At 40.2% G+C, this 18471-nt stretch overlaps 1 protein-coding gene across 3 annotated transcripts in view; it reads right to left on the reverse strand.

Annotated features, from left to right (window-relative positions):
* ncaph2 (non-SMC condensin II complex, subunit H2) overlaps nucleotides 1–18471 on the reverse strand; it is a 45297-nt gene that overhangs the window by 15702 nt on the left and 11124 nt on the right. For all 3 annotated transcript variants that reach the window (XR_011347899.1, XR_011347900.1, XM_069908070.1), the window contains exons 7-15: nucleotides 17857–17936; nucleotides 15214–15368; nucleotides 13345–13431; nucleotides 8757–8860; nucleotides 8536–8607; nucleotides 4471–4537; nucleotides 3352–3456; nucleotides 2994–3047; nucleotides 1283–1353 (exon numbers count right to left, since the gene is read on the reverse strand). Coding sequence is in view for 1 of the 3 variants with exons in the window: in XM_069908070.1 (XP_069764171.1) it covers nucleotides 1283–1353; nucleotides 2994–3047; nucleotides 3352–3456; nucleotides 4471–4537; nucleotides 8536–8607; nucleotides 8757–8860; nucleotides 13345–13431; nucleotides 15214–15368; nucleotides 17857–17936 (795 nt within the window). In the remaining 2 variants the exon portion in view is untranslated. The remainder of the gene's footprint in view (nucleotides 1–1282; nucleotides 1354–2993; nucleotides 3048–3351; nucleotides 3457–4470; nucleotides 4538–8535; nucleotides 8608–8756; nucleotides 8861–13344; nucleotides 13432–15213; nucleotides 15369–17856; nucleotides 17937–18471) is intronic.

The raw sequence follows: 18471 nt of genomic DNA on the forward strand, positions 1-18471 counted from the left end.
CTCTTATTTGTGCACTTTATTGATCTTTTTATTCTCTCCGTATTGCACAGTTTGTTTACATTTGTTATCTGTTTCCAGTTCTTGATTTGCTAAAATGTATATTCGGTGTATAGTTTTTTTTGCACTACCAATAAGTAGTAATTCTCCCTTGCCTGCAGAAAAAAGAATCTCAGGGTTTTATGTGATGGGGTAGCGGGCCAGGTCAACCCTACACATGACAGGTCAAATCACCGTAGCGAACAGCCAGTACGGCAGGGCACAGGGGCTTTCGCCCCATTGCGCTGAAGTTCCAGGCTGTAGGAGTGCGTGGCCAGGGGAATGGCCAGGCCTCACAACAGCGTTATGACATCATTCCCGTGAGCCTGTTGCTTCCCCTAAAAAGGAACGCATGAGGTTTGAATAAACGGCAGTTACTGGTTTACTTGCTTGGTATGGACAGCATTTATTTCAGTAGCTTTGCCTTTAGCAGAGCTACAATAACATGTATGTACTCTGACAATAAATCTGAAATCTTTTTAACTTTCTCCTTACTTTGAGACTGTAACTCTAGAAAGCCCAGAATTACTGGTGAGCCTCACTGTCACAAGCACATTTTTGCTTTGGGAGCAAGATCAGACCTACATAAAATATTTCAAATTTAGTCTCACACGGGACCTACTTAATTGGAACAAGTACTCCTATCCTATTGCAATAAAGGCCAATGTACCACTTGTGTTCCTAGATGTTTATTAAATTTCAGTGATATGTGTGCAAAAACATGCAAGTTCCCCTGAATATCAACAACTTTCAATAATTTTTTTTTGTGACTCTACCATGACATTCTTGCCCATTCACTTAGCCTGCTATTTTCCCTTAAAGCATTCTCTCACACTTTCATTTCTTGTTTCAATGAGAAACCATGAAGATGTCCACTCCAATTATGCTTCTGTTCCACTATGCACCTCCTACCCAACCAGGCTCTAATCAGAGACCCATCTAATCATGCTCCTTGCCATCTTCTCAAGACAACACTCAGTACTCACAATCATCCATTTTTTCTGAAAAGAAAAATTGTGTATCCCACTTAGAGGCCAACCACACACCATATTTGGAAAGATTATCAAGATAGATGGTGGGGCTAACTTAGCATAGAACAGATAATTCACCACAAACTGATTTAATTCAAGGTTCCTGCTTTGTAATCTCCTATCACATGAAGGAGAACAATAAATATTTCTGGATTTGGCAGAATCCAATGTTATTTCCCTGCTGTCATCAACTTGTAGGTAACTCAAACACTCACCATCCTTTGCTGATACTTCCTTTGTGCCCCAAGTCTTTCCTTCATGTGTTTCCAGTATAGAACTTCCATATCTGCAAAGTAAACATATTTTAATAAACTAATCAAATACATGCAAGACATACTCAAGCCTCAGCTCTCAATACAAACAAATACTTAAAATGATCCCAACTTTGCTTGGTTAATAGTCTGTCTCCAAGTTTTAAAAAAAAAACCCTCAGACAAAAGATCAAAGTTTACCAAGACACTACCTCATCTCCAAATACAGGAGCTGAGAATCACAGATTTTTCTATCACAAGGACAGAATCTACCTCATTTCAAAGACTTTCTCATAACAAACTTTCCCACTCCAGCCAAGAACTTGCATCCTACCTAGCTTATTATATTTCTGCCATCACTCTCTCCTCGCTAATCTTTCGAAAGAGAACCAATTTGCAAAATGATTCTTGCCACATTCTTGACTTCATTTTAGCTGATGTTGTTACTTTCTCTTGAGACTGCCCCCACACTCCTTGAAATCATCTTCTCCCTCAAAAGCCCAAAAGATTCCCTTTGCCATTGCAAGTCATCACCTGTACTTTTATGCTTTCTCTTGGCAAATCCACATCCTTTATTAGAACATGGAACATTGCAGCACAGGAACAGGCCCACGATATCTGCTTGAACTTGATGACCAAATTAAACTAAAACTCTGCTGTTCGCACATGATGCCAATCACTTTAGTTCCTCCATATTCTAGTGACTATAGAGAAGCCTCTTAAAAGTTACTATCCTATCTTCTTTCACCACTACTCAGCAGCCTGTTCTAAATACCTACCAATTAGTGTAAAAAAAAACTTGCCAACACAACTCCTTTAAACATCCTCCACCCCTTGCACCTTAAATGCATGCCCTCTAGTCTTTGATATTTTTTTTTACCGGGGGGGGGGGGGGGAAGAAAGAATCAACTGTCCACCTATCAATGCCTCACTGATTTCTATCCCTTCTACAGCACCAAAATTTCCCCCAGTGTAAAACATAAACTCTCTTCTTGATCTGTCAATACCTCTTAATACAGTATTCCTCCCTCCGCATTGCCAAACCACTTTCAGATATACTGAAAAGTCGAACATAATAGCTTCTCATTGCTTTCCTGCTCTACTGCCTCAGATGACAGCTCTTGGCCCACTCCTGCTTTTCACTTAAATACACAAGACCCTTGTTAAGGCCTTTTGGGTAACAGAAACAAGCCCTAACAGAAATCATAAACACGAGCAAGTATTTGAAATAAAGAATAAAATTTACATGGGGGGGGGGGGGGGGGGGGAGTAAAAAGTAAACCCAAAATGTATTTTTCCCCCCAAATCACATTGGCTTTGTGTAACAGTAAACCTTTATACAGACTGTTCTTTAGATAAAAAATGTTTGGGGTGGGGTCCTCTGTGCTGATTTACAGAAACATCAGAAAATATGACACTGGATTTCTTATTAAAATGCCAACACTGATTAAGGGACAAGGGAGACAAAGTCGAAGTCCCAGGAGAGGAAATACTTATGACATCACAAACAACCCGGAGATTCTTTTTCCTCAGTGAAAAAATAGGATCCCATCAGGATTGAAATGATATTCCTCTTGCAGCTGATTCACTCCAATTCCTGTACTCCGTAAAGTCAGAGGTCACTGAATAAGGTAGGAACAAAAATTGGCCTCACTTTACAGGCACAACCTCTCACCTGCAAACATTGGTCCTCTTCTTTTGCTCTTCATATCATTCTGCGTGCCATAATCTGAGAAACAAAATAAGAAAGTTAAAGAGATCATGGACAGAGAGATATGCAAAGGAGCAGTAGAATAGAGAAGACAATTTTAACATTAGTGAACATCAGAGCAGAGTACACTTACAACAAACCATTTCAAAACACACTTCAATTTATAAATATACAAGATCACTCTCTTATAATAGACCATTTATCTCTGGTAATTGACACGTGTAAAGGAACCAGGGGCTACAGCTCACCAACACTGTCAGAGAACCATAGAGATAAAGTGCATTCAATAAACAGTAGGATAATCTAGTCAGCAACTACTCACATGTTACAGAGAACCATTTCCCAAACTCTTTCAGTTTATTGGAACTTTTCCGTTTCCGCTTGCTTCCTGTGACACTGATGCATGACGGGATCAAAAGATGTCTTCCTGAAAAAAAAATCACCCTATCGCAAATCTGAGAATAGCAGTTTGCTTGATTGGCACCTCATCAAATATCCTAAACAGTTAATCCTCCACTATTTATTCACATACACTATCTACAGGAAAAAATGCAATCCAGTTACTCACTTCTCAGATAACACCTTCCAAACCTATAACTCAGTGGTTCTCAACTTTTCTTTCCATTCACATACCACTTTAATCCCTATGCTATAAGTGCTCTGTGATTAGTATAAGATTGCTTAAGGTGGTATGTGAATGGAAAGAAAAGTTGAGAACCACTGGGTTATAGGTTCGGAAGGTGTTGTCTGAGAAATGAAAACCACTGCTCTCGACCCAATTGTTACTGAAATATTTTGCTTGAGAAAAATCACAATGGTCCATTTCCTTTGGAGTTATGAAACTGTGCACATCATGAGTCAATTAGGTACGATTAAAACAGTGGTTTTCAAACTTTTTTTCCCAAACACATACCACCTTAAGCAATCCCTTACTAATCACAGAGCACCTCTGGCATAGGGAATATTTAAAGTGAATATCAGTGGAAAGAAAGATTGAGAACCCCTGCTATAACCCCTAGCAACAAAGACAGTAGGGTCTTGGAACATCTACACATAGCATACCATTTAAACGTCAGGTCAATGGGGCTAAAACCTGGAATTCCCTACCCAATAGCAATTTTCTGCAAATGAACAAGGCTCACCACCAGTCTCTTGAAAGGAACTTGAGCAATAAATGCTAGCCTTGGCAATGACAACCAGATGCTGGAAAATTAATGACATTGTTCATTGTTATGGTGTTGGTCAATATTAACAAGGGGAAGTCCATGACACATATCCATCCTTCATAATCATAAAGCTGTCACCAGAATCCCCAGTTGTATTTCTTGATGAAGTCAGTAATCCCTGTTAAATTTAGTTTGTTATTGGTAGAAGTTTGAATCTTCAGGCTGGATTCCTGATAAAACATGGATACAAGAAACTGGCAAGTTGAGTAGGGTACCATTCTTAAACGGCTTGTCTTGTGTGGCTTCAAATGGGTCCAGGCTCCTCCAGGGATTGAGCATTTCCTGTCACATAAAGAAAAAAAGACAGAATAAAGTGTGCTTCCAATTGCATCATGTTGATGACAAGTTAGCAGATCCATTCAGAATGGCAGCAGATGCATGAGGATACCCACAAGCTTCCCCTTCTATCTGCATGTCATCCGGATTTTGAACTGTTTGATCAAGATCTTGATACTTCCTTCAAAGCAATATTGGAAGTTCTCCCACAATACATCAACAGCAAAGTTTAAAAAAAAAGTATTGAATCACCTCATCAAAGGTACATGAGAATGGGCAAAAACTCTGATAAGATTTTTTTTTCTGAAAGCTAGTTCTGGAGAACAAATCTATAGCAGTACACATAGGATGTCCTCAGGGACCATAGCCTTTGCTGCATCCAATGTACTCAACTATTTGTTACATGGAGCGAATCAAATTGCCCAAAACTGGTTTCTGTCACAGATCACTCAGGTCAATTGTGCAATTCAGCATGAATTATTTTGTCCTTCACACTCATGCTGGACAGCATTATTGAGTAATGTTCAGAGATTCCCCTTCCTATTAATTATTCAAGGATCCATTATTCACAGGTGGATATGGCAGGACTAAAATGCTTTAATCTGATTCACTATCTGTGTGAACACGTTGCTTAGAGCATGCATACGAAATAGGAGCAGGAGTCGCCCATCAATGAAATCATGGTTGATCTGATGATAGCTTCATCTCCTCCTATCTGTCTTTTCCCCATATCCCTAAATTCCCGAATGATGTAAAAATCTATCCAACCTGGTCTTAAATATATTTATTGAGGTAGCTTCAGTGGGCAGTGAATTCCACAGATTCACCATCCTCTGGAAAAAGCAGTTCCTCCTCATCTCCTTCCTAAATCTACTCCCTTGAATCCTAAGGCTATGTCCCCTAGTTCTAGTCTCCCAAAGCAATGGGAACAACTTACTGTACCTAGCTCTATCTTACTGATGTCTTTCATGATCTTATGTTTTTTCAATTTATCTCGTCTCTGGCTCTGTCTTTCAGAATCAGAATTTATTGTCATGAAGTCATGAAATTCGGTGTTTTTGCGGATGCATCAGTGCAAACATTCATATTATAACCATCTTGCAACATTACTATAAAAACATAAAACTAAAAATTTTTTTCAGACCCCCCCCCCCCCCTCATTCTTCCAAATTCCAGCGAGTGCATCTCAGACAACTCAATCTCTCCTCTGGAATCAACCTGGTGAACCCCTCCTCAAAAGACCGAACATCTTTCCTCAAGTTAGGAGACCAAAATTGTATGTAGTACTCCAGATGTTGTCTCACCAATACCTTAAAGAGTTGCAGCATAACCTCCCTGATCCTAAATTCGATCCATCTAGCAATGAAGGCCAACATTCCATTTGCCTTCTTGATAGCCCGCTGCACCTGCAAAACAACCCTCTGCGATATTTACACAAGCACTCCCAAGTCCTTCTGCACATCGGCATGTTGTAACGGTTACCATTTAAATAATAATCAATCTTCAATTTTTCTTTCCAAAGTGGGTAACTTCACATTTACCAACCTTGCACTCCATCTACCAGTTTCCCCACTCACTTAACCTATCTATATCTCTCTGCAGACTCTCTGTATCCACTACAGAATTTGATTTTCCACTCAATTTAGTGCCATCAGCAAACTAAGATACACTACAATCTGCCCACACTTCTTGATCATATGAATATCGTGAACACTTGTGGGCCCAGCATCAACACCTGTGGTCCCCTCCTCTCCCCTGATTGCTAACCAGAAAAACACCCTGTATCCCAACTCTATGCTATCGGTTAACCATCCTCTATCTCTGCTTACACATCACCCCCAACTTTATGCATCATTATCTCATGTACAAGTCTTTTACGTGACATCTTATCAAACACCTTCTCGAAATCCAGGTAAACAATGCCCACCTGCTCCCCTCTATCTATCTCGCTTATTGTATCCTCAAAGAACTCTAGTAAGTTTGTCAAACAGGACCTGCCTTTGCTGCATCTTCCCGAAAGATCTATTTTGCTCCTTGCTATTTCTTCAAATGATAGCTTCAAACATTTACCAACTACAGATGTTGAACTAATCGGCATATAGTTCCCTTTGCGTACATCCTTTTTAAATAGTGACTTCCAATCTGCTGGGACCTGCCCATAGTCCAGAGAATTTTGGTAAATTATCAGCAACGCCTTGACTATAACTTCTGCCACTTTCTTCAGTATCCTGGGATGCATTCCATTAGGACAAGGGTACTTATCTATCTTTAGACTCTCATCAAGTTTTCTCAGTACTACCTCTTTAGTGATAACCGTTACTTCCATCTTCGGCATGTGAAGATCGACACAAATTAGTCATTCAAAGCCTCAGCCATTTCCTCATTACTCACTATTAATTATCTCTCCACCTCGGGACTAACCATTTTACCCTTTTCTGCTTTATATTATAATAAAGGTTACTGTCCATCTTTATATTTTGAGCTAATCATTTTTCATAATGCACTTTTTTTTAATTGTTTGATGTGGTTCTTTGTTGCTTTTTAAAGTTTTCCTAATCTTCTAGTTTCTCACTGCTCTTGATGACTTTGTATGCATGTGATTTTAGTCTGATGCCTTCCTTTATTTTCTTTGTTATCCAAGGCTGCCTGTTCTCACCCTTACTATCCTTGCTTTAAATTGGAATATACTTTTGTTGAGCACTGAAAAATCTCTGAAAATCTTCCACTGTTCCTCAACAGTTCCTCCATAGCCTGCATTCCGTCTACCTTGGCCAACTTCTCCCTCATCCCCTTGTAGTTTCCCTTGTTTAGGCATAATACTCTGGTTTTAGACTGAACTATTGTACCCTCTGTTTATATGAGAAATTCAATCATACTGTGATCACTCTTTCCGAGAGGATCCCTAACTACAAGATCGTTAATTTTACTTGTCTCACTGTACAGGACCAAATCCAAGATAGCATGCTCCCTTGAAGGTTCAATGCATTCTGTTCAAGAAAGCCATCACATATACGTTCTATGAAGTCCTCTTCAAGGTTGTCTTGACCAACCTGATTCACCCAGTCGATGTGCATGTTAAAGACCCCCATGCTAACAGCTGTTCCATCCTACATGTCTCCAATATTTCTTGGTTTACTGCCTCTGTCACTGTAATCTCATTATTGGGTGGCCTATAGACAACTCCCACCCATGATTATTTTCCTTTTACTTTTTCTAATCTCTACCCAGATGGATTCAACATTTTGCTCCTTAGATCTTACATTATCTCTCATGATTGCCCTGATCTAATCCTTAACTAAGAGCACTACCCCACCTCTACCTGTCCTTCTCTATTACCCGATATCCTTGGATACTTAAATCCCAATCCTCTTCACCCTGGAATGTTTCTGTAATGTCCACTAAATTATACCCCTATGCACGGATTTGTACCACAAGTTCACTAACCTTCTTTGAACACTACAGGCATTCAGGAACAGTGTCCTTGTATTCATTGTGCTTTTAAAATCTGGTAATCTTTGCCTCTTTTGCACTTGCCTTTTACATATTCATTTACTTTTCTCTTTTTTTAACATTTGCTTTTTCCTTATCCACACTAATGCAGCTTTTGCTCTTTGGCTCTTACATTGAAGTGTCACCAAGTTGAAAGCTCATTCTTTAGAAACTGATCCTCGCATGTTCTTCTACATTTCATGGTGAACCCAAGTAGCTCCTTGGCTTAATAGTAATGATGGAGATACATTCCAAATTCAAAGTTTATACATGATGCCACATTGATAACCCTCAGCATTTCACATATACATTGGTCTATTAATGCCACTTGCTCTGAGGGAGATGCTCCCGATTGTTGAGTGTCATCTGAATTATGGAGCTGTAATTTCTAACAGTCAAATTCATCTTTTCAAGTCAGTAATAATTCAATGTCCCAACAGTGAATTCAGACTTCTTGCAGCTCTTTTTCTTAAAATAAATCATGGACTGTTGTTTGTAGGATTTGTTCGTATTACCTTTCTGTCCACTGGGTCAATTGCCATCACCCTCTTCTCACGAAGCATGTAACCCTGAGTTTCACATGCACCCTGCAGGGACATGAAGTTTCAACATTATACTTGCATCACACCCCAAAAACATAGCAGTAAGCAGCCCAAGGACTATGTCCAGCAGTTCCTCAAAAATTTAATATACAAAAATAATCTGTTCCAAAGAATCTTCCCTCAACAGCTCCTACCTTCTGTTGCACAACACATTCTTGATCCACATTTCCCTCTGGCAACTGTGGAGGAAGACCATCATCAACATCACCACCACCCTCATCATCACTTCCTGTGGGCCCTGAGGTAAGAGGACAAAAATCAGTCAGAAAATTCTCACAAGCAGTTGCTCAGCAACTGAAACGTAATATTTCCAAAAACAAGTGTGGAGAAGGCCTCATACTTGCGGCATTGCCTCTTGTCTGCTTGCCATCTGTTCTTAATGGTGAAATCAGCCACAGCATTTCCAGACAAAGCACAAGAGCTCCATGGAACAGTGTGGAGGTGGGGAAAGAGTTTGCCAGTCAAAGGCAAAACAATGCTCAGTGCAGTACTCAGGCGCAGAGGAGAAGAGTCCAAGTAGGTTTCCCAGCTAGTGCAGCATAAGCTATCTTAAATTAGGCTGGTATAGCAGCTCCAAAGCAATTAAGGGAAAATCATATTTAAGATTCTACTTCCTCACCATCCTGACCCTTGCTTTGGCACTTGTATACTAGTTGTTGACTATTTGATTCTCAAGCAAATGGCCTCTGATACTCTGAGCTATTATTTTGAGAGTCCTTGCGTATTAATAATTTTTTAAAAAAAACTAATTCCAGGAAGATCTTTGGTAATCAAGAGTTGAATACAAAAATATAGGTATGTCATGGATTACAGGCACACGATCCTTTATCCGGAACCCTTGGGGGTCAGTGTGTTCCAAATTTCGGATTTTTCTGGATTTCGGAAAGCCCACCCAAATTGTGCTGCTGTATCCAACCAGACCCCCTTCCGGCCACCTCCCCCAAGCTCCGGTCCCTCTCCCCACTTACCAGATTTTAGATGTCCAGATAAAGGATCGTGTACCAGGATTCTTTTTGTTCCCAGTTATAAAATTGATAAGTTACAACTGCTACAGCTATTTTAAAATGAAGCCTGCAGCTGGACACTGAGAATTTAATCTGCTCATTCCTTAACCAGATTGATAGGTCACATCTCATTGTGGATTCCATTGAAGATTTGGAGCATGTCATAAGAACAAAGGACTCAACTGTCAAATTAAGACAGAAAGAGATGGAAATAAATTCTGAGAATTTTCACATCCGGAAATTAGATACTCCAGTTATAATTTTTAAGGGTTTCTACACCGTATTTTATTTCAGCTTAACTATAGGTTATTAGTTATCAGTAACCAGCTCATCCCAGAGTATGCCAATAAGAACAATGGTAATTTGTTCTTGAGCTCACCCCACCTACAAAGCACTCAAGCTCTGAAGGTTGGGCAATTAAGAGACTCCTCTTGACTGCATCAACTGAAAGTGGGACAGGGACTTAATTTTGCTAAACTGTGACAATCCTTACTTAGCCCAACTGATTAAGAGTGATACCCACTGCTCAGATTCAGATACAAAAACTAGCCCCATGTATGAAGGATGAATGTGTAATAGAACATTCAGGGCCACAAAATCTACATTCTAAATTTTAACGGAGATAAATATTTGTGATTATTGTTAGGTCTGCTTTGTTCATGAATGAGTGAGACAAACACCAGGCTGAGTCGAAATCAGGGTTCTTTGTTCTTTATTACCGGATTGTAACACTTGCGACCAACCAAGTTAGCCGGAGAATGCATTCTGCCGTTATCAGCAAAATGGTGATTTTTTATACCCTTGGATACATGCTTAGAACATCATCATATCATTACTTGTCCAATGACTAAAACTGTTGCTATCCTTTCCCTGCTAGCTTCCTGCCTCTCAATCCATCAATGTCTCTCTTATCTTGTAAGTACAAGGATGCATTCTGTTACTCCTTAGTACTGGGTGACTCCTTCTCCGGTCCCATCTCATGATGTTTTACCTAACAGGAGTACAAGGACACCTCCCCTTCTTGTTACTGCCCTGTACAGGGTAACTCCCTACACATTCCCATCTCATGATGTTTTACCTAACAGGAGTACAAGGACACCTCCCCTTCTTGTTACAGCCCTGTACAGGGTAACTCCCTACACATTCCCATCTCATGATGTTTTACCTAACAGGAGTACAAGGACACCTCCCCTTCTTGTTACAGCCCTGTACAGGGTAACTCCCTACACATTCCCATCTCATGATGTTTTACCTTACATTATGCAACTGGTAAACTGCACAATACTATACCTCTGAATACATTTTTATGAAACACCAAGTAGCCTGTCCGTGCCATATGACATTTAAATATACTAAATCACTATTAGTGCTTTATTTAAATAGGGTCGTACAATCAAGTCAGGAAGCTACAGGCCAGCGAGCCCAACATCAGTAATGGGAAAGTTATTGGAGGAATATTGAATAAAAGGATCTCTCTGTATTGGGAAAGCCAAATCTCATAAGGGATTGTCAGCATGGGAAATCACATCTCACAAATTTGACAAATATTTTTGAAAAGATGACCAAGATTGATAAGGACAAAACAGTAGACATTGCCCACAAGGACTTTGCCAAGGTCTCCAGCAGTTGCACATGGTAGGCTGGTTCAAGTTAGATCACATGGAATACAGAGTTAACCAAATGGCTTGGTGGAAGTGGTAATGTACTAGTGGAGAGTTGTTTTTCCAGAGTAGAGGCCTTTGATCAGTGGTATGACAAAGCAAGTTGTTAATATAAATGGCCAGGAGCAGTTCCCCTGCTGTTGGTCATGTACATTAATGATTTGGAGAACGCAGGTGACAAGATTAGCAAGTTTGTAGATGATACAAAATCATCGTAGTTGACCTAAAGAAGATTATCTGAGGTTACAACAGGCACCAGGGGTCAATTGAGAAAGCAGGTAAAGGAAAGGCAGGTAGAACTCACCTCTGACAAGTGTAAGGTTATACACCAGGACATACAGAGTGAATGCCGGAGAGTTTTGTAGAACAGAGAGAACTATGGTTACAAATTATGTAGTGCCCAGAAAGTGGTACTCAAGTGGACAGGGTGATGAAGGCAGCTGATGGCATGATTGCCTTCACCTGTCAGAGCAATGAGTACAAGAGTTGGACTGTCATGTTACAGCTGCACTGTTCAAAAGTGTTGACTGCCCTAGAAGTACTGTGTGCATTTCTGGTTGCCATACCGTTAGGAATGAGATGATTAAGCCTAGAAGGATGCAGAAGACCACAGGACACATAGGAATCATAGCCAATGCTATTTTTCTTGAATAATATCACACCCCCCTCAATTCCTTTACAAAAAGGCAGTTAAAATATACTGTAAATTTAAACAATTATTTTTGAAAATGGAATTAAAAATTTAGTAAAAGATACTGTGAACCCACTGGATGAAGCAAAATCCCCCATCTGCTTCAATGCTGCTCTTCAGGGAAAAAAATATACCGCCATACCCTAGTTTGACCTACATCTGATTTCACACTGAGCAATGCAGTTTACTCTAATTGCCTCCTCAGTGCACGGGCAATTGCAGATGAACAGTAAATTCTAGTCTTGCCAGATGTGTCCTTGTCACTTGAATGAAGAAATAAGAAAAAAAAAGTCAAAGCAGGGATGACATCTGCACTGGAATCGTTGCTATTCTCATCCTCTCGTTCAGGAGTAGTCAAACTCTGGCTCCCGAGCCAAATGTGGTCCCAAGGTGAATTTTTAAAAAATGGAATATGGCCCATTAGAACATAATCTGTAACAATAAATTGCACGTATGTACAATGCATTTCTTAGTTTCAACACTAGATGTCACTGCCATTTTGAACAACTGTAAGACCTACAATCTATGACCCCTCCTCCCCCAACCAGAATTTATATTTGTACAATATAATTGACTTTTTTTTCCCCAGTATGATATGGGTTGGTGGTGGGGTGGGGGAGATAAACACAGACTCTGTATATTGTAAGAATGTTGGAAGATTATACTGCTTCCTTGAATTTTGAGAATCTATGAAAATCAAAATAAAATATTTTTAAAACTGTTAGACCTACCATTATAATGTGAATAATTGATGAAAATGTTTACCCAGGTTTTTTTTTTAAATGTTTATATACGGCAGAACTTAAAAGATGGGTTAAAATGAATACATTTTTCACAAAAGATGAGGGGATGTTTCTTTGATTTGCAACGAATCTATTAACTTTAATAGACTATTTTCAATAGGTTATCTCAATTTACACATTACATCATAATCATTAAGGTGGACACTTGGCCATGAACTGTATTTTCAGAGAGTTGTGGGGGAATGTTTCTTTCTTAATAATTTCTCCTGTTCTTATTTTGCACTGCTTTTGAAAGAGAATTTTAAAGTTTTATTATATTCATCTAAATTAAAGAGCAGCAGATGCAGAAATACCTATTGAAATATGTGAGTATATCAATAAACTAATGTCAACAGTTAAAATGTTCAGTAGTGTCGTATAGTTATCTTGATAGAAAATTAATTTTAGATGGCACAGGGTTTTCTGATCCAAAAGCACCTTTTTTCTTGCAGAAAACTGCCAGCCTTAATATCATTTGGCCCTTATACTTTTCTTTATGTGGCCCACAACCAAAAAAGGTTTGGCCACCCCTGCTCTAGACTCTTCAAAATGATGAGCTATTGTACCAACAGCAGAAAACTTACCCACGTCATTTAAAAAGTTCAGTTTCGGAACAGGAGTCTGACAGTCACTATTCTCCATCACCACATCTTGTGTGACACCCTGAAGGTCTGTAAACAAGGCACAGTATAAAGTTAGAAGCAGAATCCAACTGTGTTGCTTGCCTGTGTACACACCACATGCTTCACATAGCCTTCTGAGCTCTCAGAGAGTGCTAGCATCAATAAGGGGAGACATCTGTCTTGCTTCTAATTTCCAAATTTAAAGAATCACACAGAATAGTTTTTGTAGCTGTACTGGTTTAAAGTCCCGAACGACAGAACCCACTGTAGTACCACTACTACTAGTAACTTCAAATTCACATCATTTTACCATCACTGGACACACACAGCAACCTGTTAAATGTCCACTTGATCTTCTTTAATCGAAGAGCTCCGCTGTTTTTCCAATCTCCCTCCATTACTAATGGTCTTTGTTCCTCGTACCATTCCAGTAATTGTCCTCTATTTATTGAAGACTTTGAAATTCTTCCCACCCATTTATTTAGCAGGGCAAAACTGCCCAGTCACTTTACAATCAACATTAATTCAGAGAAAGATAGTAAGAGAGAATTTAAAATAAGCTTCACAAAAGGAAACAGGAAAGGTTAATGGTACAGACACTAAGGGTTCCTAAAATTCAATATTGGAATGTAATGTTCAAAGAGATTTTGCTCCAGGACCATTATAGTAGTTTTCAAGGAATTATATATCTAGACAGAGAGAAAGTCCTTATACTGAAGCACAACTCATATTTAACAGGATTCCCAGATAAAACTAGCATTTAAAAGGGTTATTATTTAAAAATTATATTCAATCTCAAGTATACAGGTTTGGGACCCAAACATAAAAAGGAAATGTTGCTCCTGATGTCACAAATTTTATTTAAGAAGGAATCAGCAAGTTTTATTTAGAACTTGAAGTGATCCAACTGATATTTTTAAAACTACCAGGGAACTGTTACAAGTTTATTCCCCAAATTTCCAGACTCCACACTCTTGCCAATACTTTATATCAATTTAAAAAAAAAACCTTTATGATCTTTCCCCTTTACTGCTTCATCTACTCATCAACTTTTCCATTAGAAGATCTAATTATCTATGCTTCAGCCATTTCCTGCAGCAAATAATAATAATAAATTTCACGTTATGATAATGAAAGAATTGAAGTGTTCAAATCTCAGGTGAATTAGTAAAAGAATTGAATGAATGTGTTTCTTTCTTTGGCTTGGCTTCGCGGACGAAGATTTATGGAGGGGTAGTGTCCACGTCAGCTGCAGGCTCCTTTGTGGCTGACAAGTCCGATGCGGGACAGGCAGACACGGTTGCAGGGGAAAATTGATGGGTTGGGGTTGGGTTTTTCCTCCTTTGTCTTTTGTCAGTGAGGCGGTCTTCTTCAAAGGAGGTTGCCGCCCGCCGAACTATGAGGCGCCAAGATGCACGGTTTGAGGCGAGATCAGCCCACTGGCGGTGGTCAATGGGGCAGGCACCAAGAGCTTTCTTTAGGCAGTCCTTGTACCTCTTCTTTGGTGCACCTCTGTCTCGGTGGCCAGTGGAGAGCTCACCATATAACACGATCTTGGGAAGGCGATGGTCCTCCATTCTGGAGACGTGACCTGCCCGGCGCAGTTGGATCTTCAGCAGCGTGGATTCGATGCTGTCGGCCTCTGCCATCTAGAGTACTTCGATGTTGGAGATTTATGAGAATAATTAACACCCAACTCAATACCAATAGAAATTGTTGAATCAGAGTAATAAAAATCAAATATGCACAGAAAAATTAAAATTTAGTAACATTCTCAGAAAGAATGCAACATGACAGTACATCACCAGCTTTCAGCCATACACTTATTACCATTCCTATCGTGCACTGCTTTGTCCTGCTGTTGCTTATTCAAAAAGTTCATCGGTGATGCATTGTTCAGCTCCAACATAAAAGCACCAGTGGCATGAGGAGTGCAAGTGTTCATTCGGAAATCCTTGCGGCTGCCCAGGATCTCTCCCCTCCGGCTATAGTTAAGAGCAAAATGAGCAGCTTGAGGACTGAGGATCAAACATGTTTGTTTCAATTCAATTGATCTCTACTACAGTCTCACACGGCAAGACAGTGACAGTCCAATAACCATTAAGTATACCCATGAAGCTAAAGCCCATTTCCAATCATCACTTTGTCCAACATCCATAAACTTCCAATGCACATCACCAACTGCAAAATTGACTTCATTTAGGCCCCTCAATCCAATTCATCCATGCAGACAAAGTTGTCTTCCTGAGCTAATCCCACTTGCCTGGATTTGGTCTGTATCTCTCAAAACCTATCCTATCCATATACTTGTTAACTATTGTAATTGTATCTACCTTTATCAATCAGGTTTCTTTTAAATCTCTCCCCTCAATGCATGCCCTCCTGTTTTAGACTTCCCTATCCTGGTTAAATGACTCTCCATTTACCTTCTTTACACCTATTCACAATTTTACATACCTCTAAAAGGTCACCACCAAGCCACCTATGTTCCACAGGGAAAAGCTGGAGACCAGTCATTTTTAAACTGGGCAGTGCTGCCCCCTGGGGGCAGTGGAAAGATCCAAGGGGGCAGTGGGAAAAAAGGGGGCATGCCCTTGGCTTCCAGCACCTTCTTGAGCGAGGCGAGAGGCTATGCCATTTCTTCACGGCCGCCAACAGTACACACTCGGTCAGCGTGGAACTCTGTTGTTCCCTTGCAGCTCTACTATCTCTCACTCCTAGACCGCTCCACCGAGATCACCAACTTCTTTAGCCCTGGGGTTCTCAGCCATGGTGAGTCCCTCTCTCTTTCTGTCTCCTTCCCACTGCTGCAGCCGAAAGCGGTGGGAACTGGAGGAGTAAGCGTGCCCCTTTATACCCAGGAAGTAGATGAAAAAGAGAAACCCTTCCACCACCCCATTCTCACACCTTGGCCACCCAACTCATTTTGTGTTTCTCACCTCTACTAAACCCCCGAAAGGTTGGTAAACCTCCCTCCCCGACCTTCCAAACCACTGCAGGTCAACCCATCAACTATAGAGCATCGAATCCCCTGCTGTTTCCACCCGCATTTGCCTGAACTCTCCCCAATCTCCATCCAGTTCCAAAAACTCTCAGGCACCGTAACGTTTTACCCATTCCTTGGCAGAAAGTGGGCATTGTACTCAATGCTTGTGAAATGCATACGCTTGTTTATAGCATTAATTAGTTGTTGTTTTAAATTTGCAGTAGACTAATACCAAGAAAGAGGCGTGTGAATGTGAGCGCAGCACTAAGGATGTGGTCTGGGAGCCAAAGAAGCAGCAGCCCAAAAACTTTGGGAACCACTGCTCTAGTCTATCCTATCTCTCCTTATAATTCAAGCCATCCAGCCCTAGTAACATCCTTGTCAATCTTTTGTGCACATTTTCAAACTTCATGATATCCTTCCTAATATCTAGGCAAATAGAATTGCACAAAATTCCCCGAGTGTGGTCTCACCAACATCTTGTGCAGTTGTAACAGGACATCCTGACTTTTGTATTTGGTGCCCTGACTGACAAAAGCCTTCTTCACCATCATGTTGATACTTTCAGGGAACACCAAAGTCTGTCTTTCAAAACACTCTCTAGGGCCTTGCCATTTACAGAGCAACTCCTTGCACCAAAATGCCACACCTCACTCTTGTCAAGAGTTAAATTCCTTCTGGTGTTCTTTACCCACTTTCCGAGTTGGTCTAGATCCTGTTGCAGTATTTATTTAATATCTTTCTTCAGTGTCCACAATACCAGCCATTCTCAACCTTTTTTTGGCTATGGCCCCCTTAGTTTATGGAATCCCTTCCCTGTGAATCAGTAAAGTTTAGTTGGTTTCTTCCAAACTTCTCTCTTATCATCTACATAAAAAGCATGAACAAATATTTTATGATTTCACTCTGTCCCCCTCCCCCCTCCCTTTAAATGCCCTCCTTCTTACTGACTCGCTGAAATCCTGGGCTGAGATTAGCACAAATAACATTTAACATCTACTCCATCCAGCTCGATATCACATTTATCACAAGGTGGCACTAGCTTCTACTTTTGGAATTCATCATTCAGAACTCCCTGGTAAAACATCTCTCCTGAAGAGTTCAATGTGAAAAGATTCTGAATTTAGAAAAGACTCCACTCATGTGACGAGTCAGTGCTGGTTAATTAAGCAAACTTCAATATGGATTAGTTGTAAAGCGTCCCTAACCCTATTCAACAGTCTCAGAAGCATTTCTGTGCTGAACAAACTCAGCATCTCTATTTTCCTTGACAATCAATTTATTGTAATGGCAAGTGTGATCCATAAGCAACGGAAGCTGTCAGAATATCTTAGCTGGGAGAGAAGAGAGCAAGAGAAGGAAGAAAGCAAACAAATGAGGGAAGGAGGGAGTGAGCAAGATGTCACAAAGTGAGCGCAACATGCAAGAGGAGCAAAATATGTTAAACAATGTGCTTAGAACTCAGTTTTTGGCAGGACATTTCATACCTGAAGAGTGGGTTGTTCTTTTTTTCTAATTCTTCTGGCGGTATCAGTGCCAATGGTGTTAGTGGAACAACGTTCACAACCTGCAGCATCCAGAAGCAAATGGCAGTCAGACCTGAAGTTCAAGCCCAGCATCTTATCAACTGCTACAAAATTCAGTGATGTTTCTGCTTCTAAACATTTAGAGGTCAGAAATCTTACTCAAAGGGCTCAAATGTACTTGTAACACTTAACTATTTGTAGTTTACCAGTTATTCTTATTTTTATACAATGGGCAAACAGTAGATAATCACAATATAATCATCAACCTACCAGTGGTTGCCAGATCAGCTACCAATTTTACTTCTTCCACATGTACTGTAAGTTGTTTTATTACAAGTTCCATGCCATCTGACCATACATAATAGCTTCACATCCCATGCAAAGGCACTTTGTTTTACATCTGCACTTCTAAAACCCCCACCCATCTTGTGTAGATCATGTGGAACCCCAACTTCATGTGGTAATGCATTGTTCCCAAGCAGGATATCTGTAATTCTTTATCCTCTGCATCTAGGAGGCAAGGGGGAAAGTTGCTGGGTAACAGTCAGAGGAGAGGGAAAAGGAATAGGCAGTCAG

Source organism: Narcine bancroftii, chromosome 13, assembly GCF_036971445.1.
Source record: "Narcine bancroftii isolate sNarBan1 chromosome 13, sNarBan1.hap1, whole genome shotgun sequence".
Classification (NCBI taxonomy): domain Eukaryota; kingdom Metazoa; phylum Chordata; class Chondrichthyes; order Torpediniformes; family Narcinidae; genus Narcine; species Narcine bancroftii.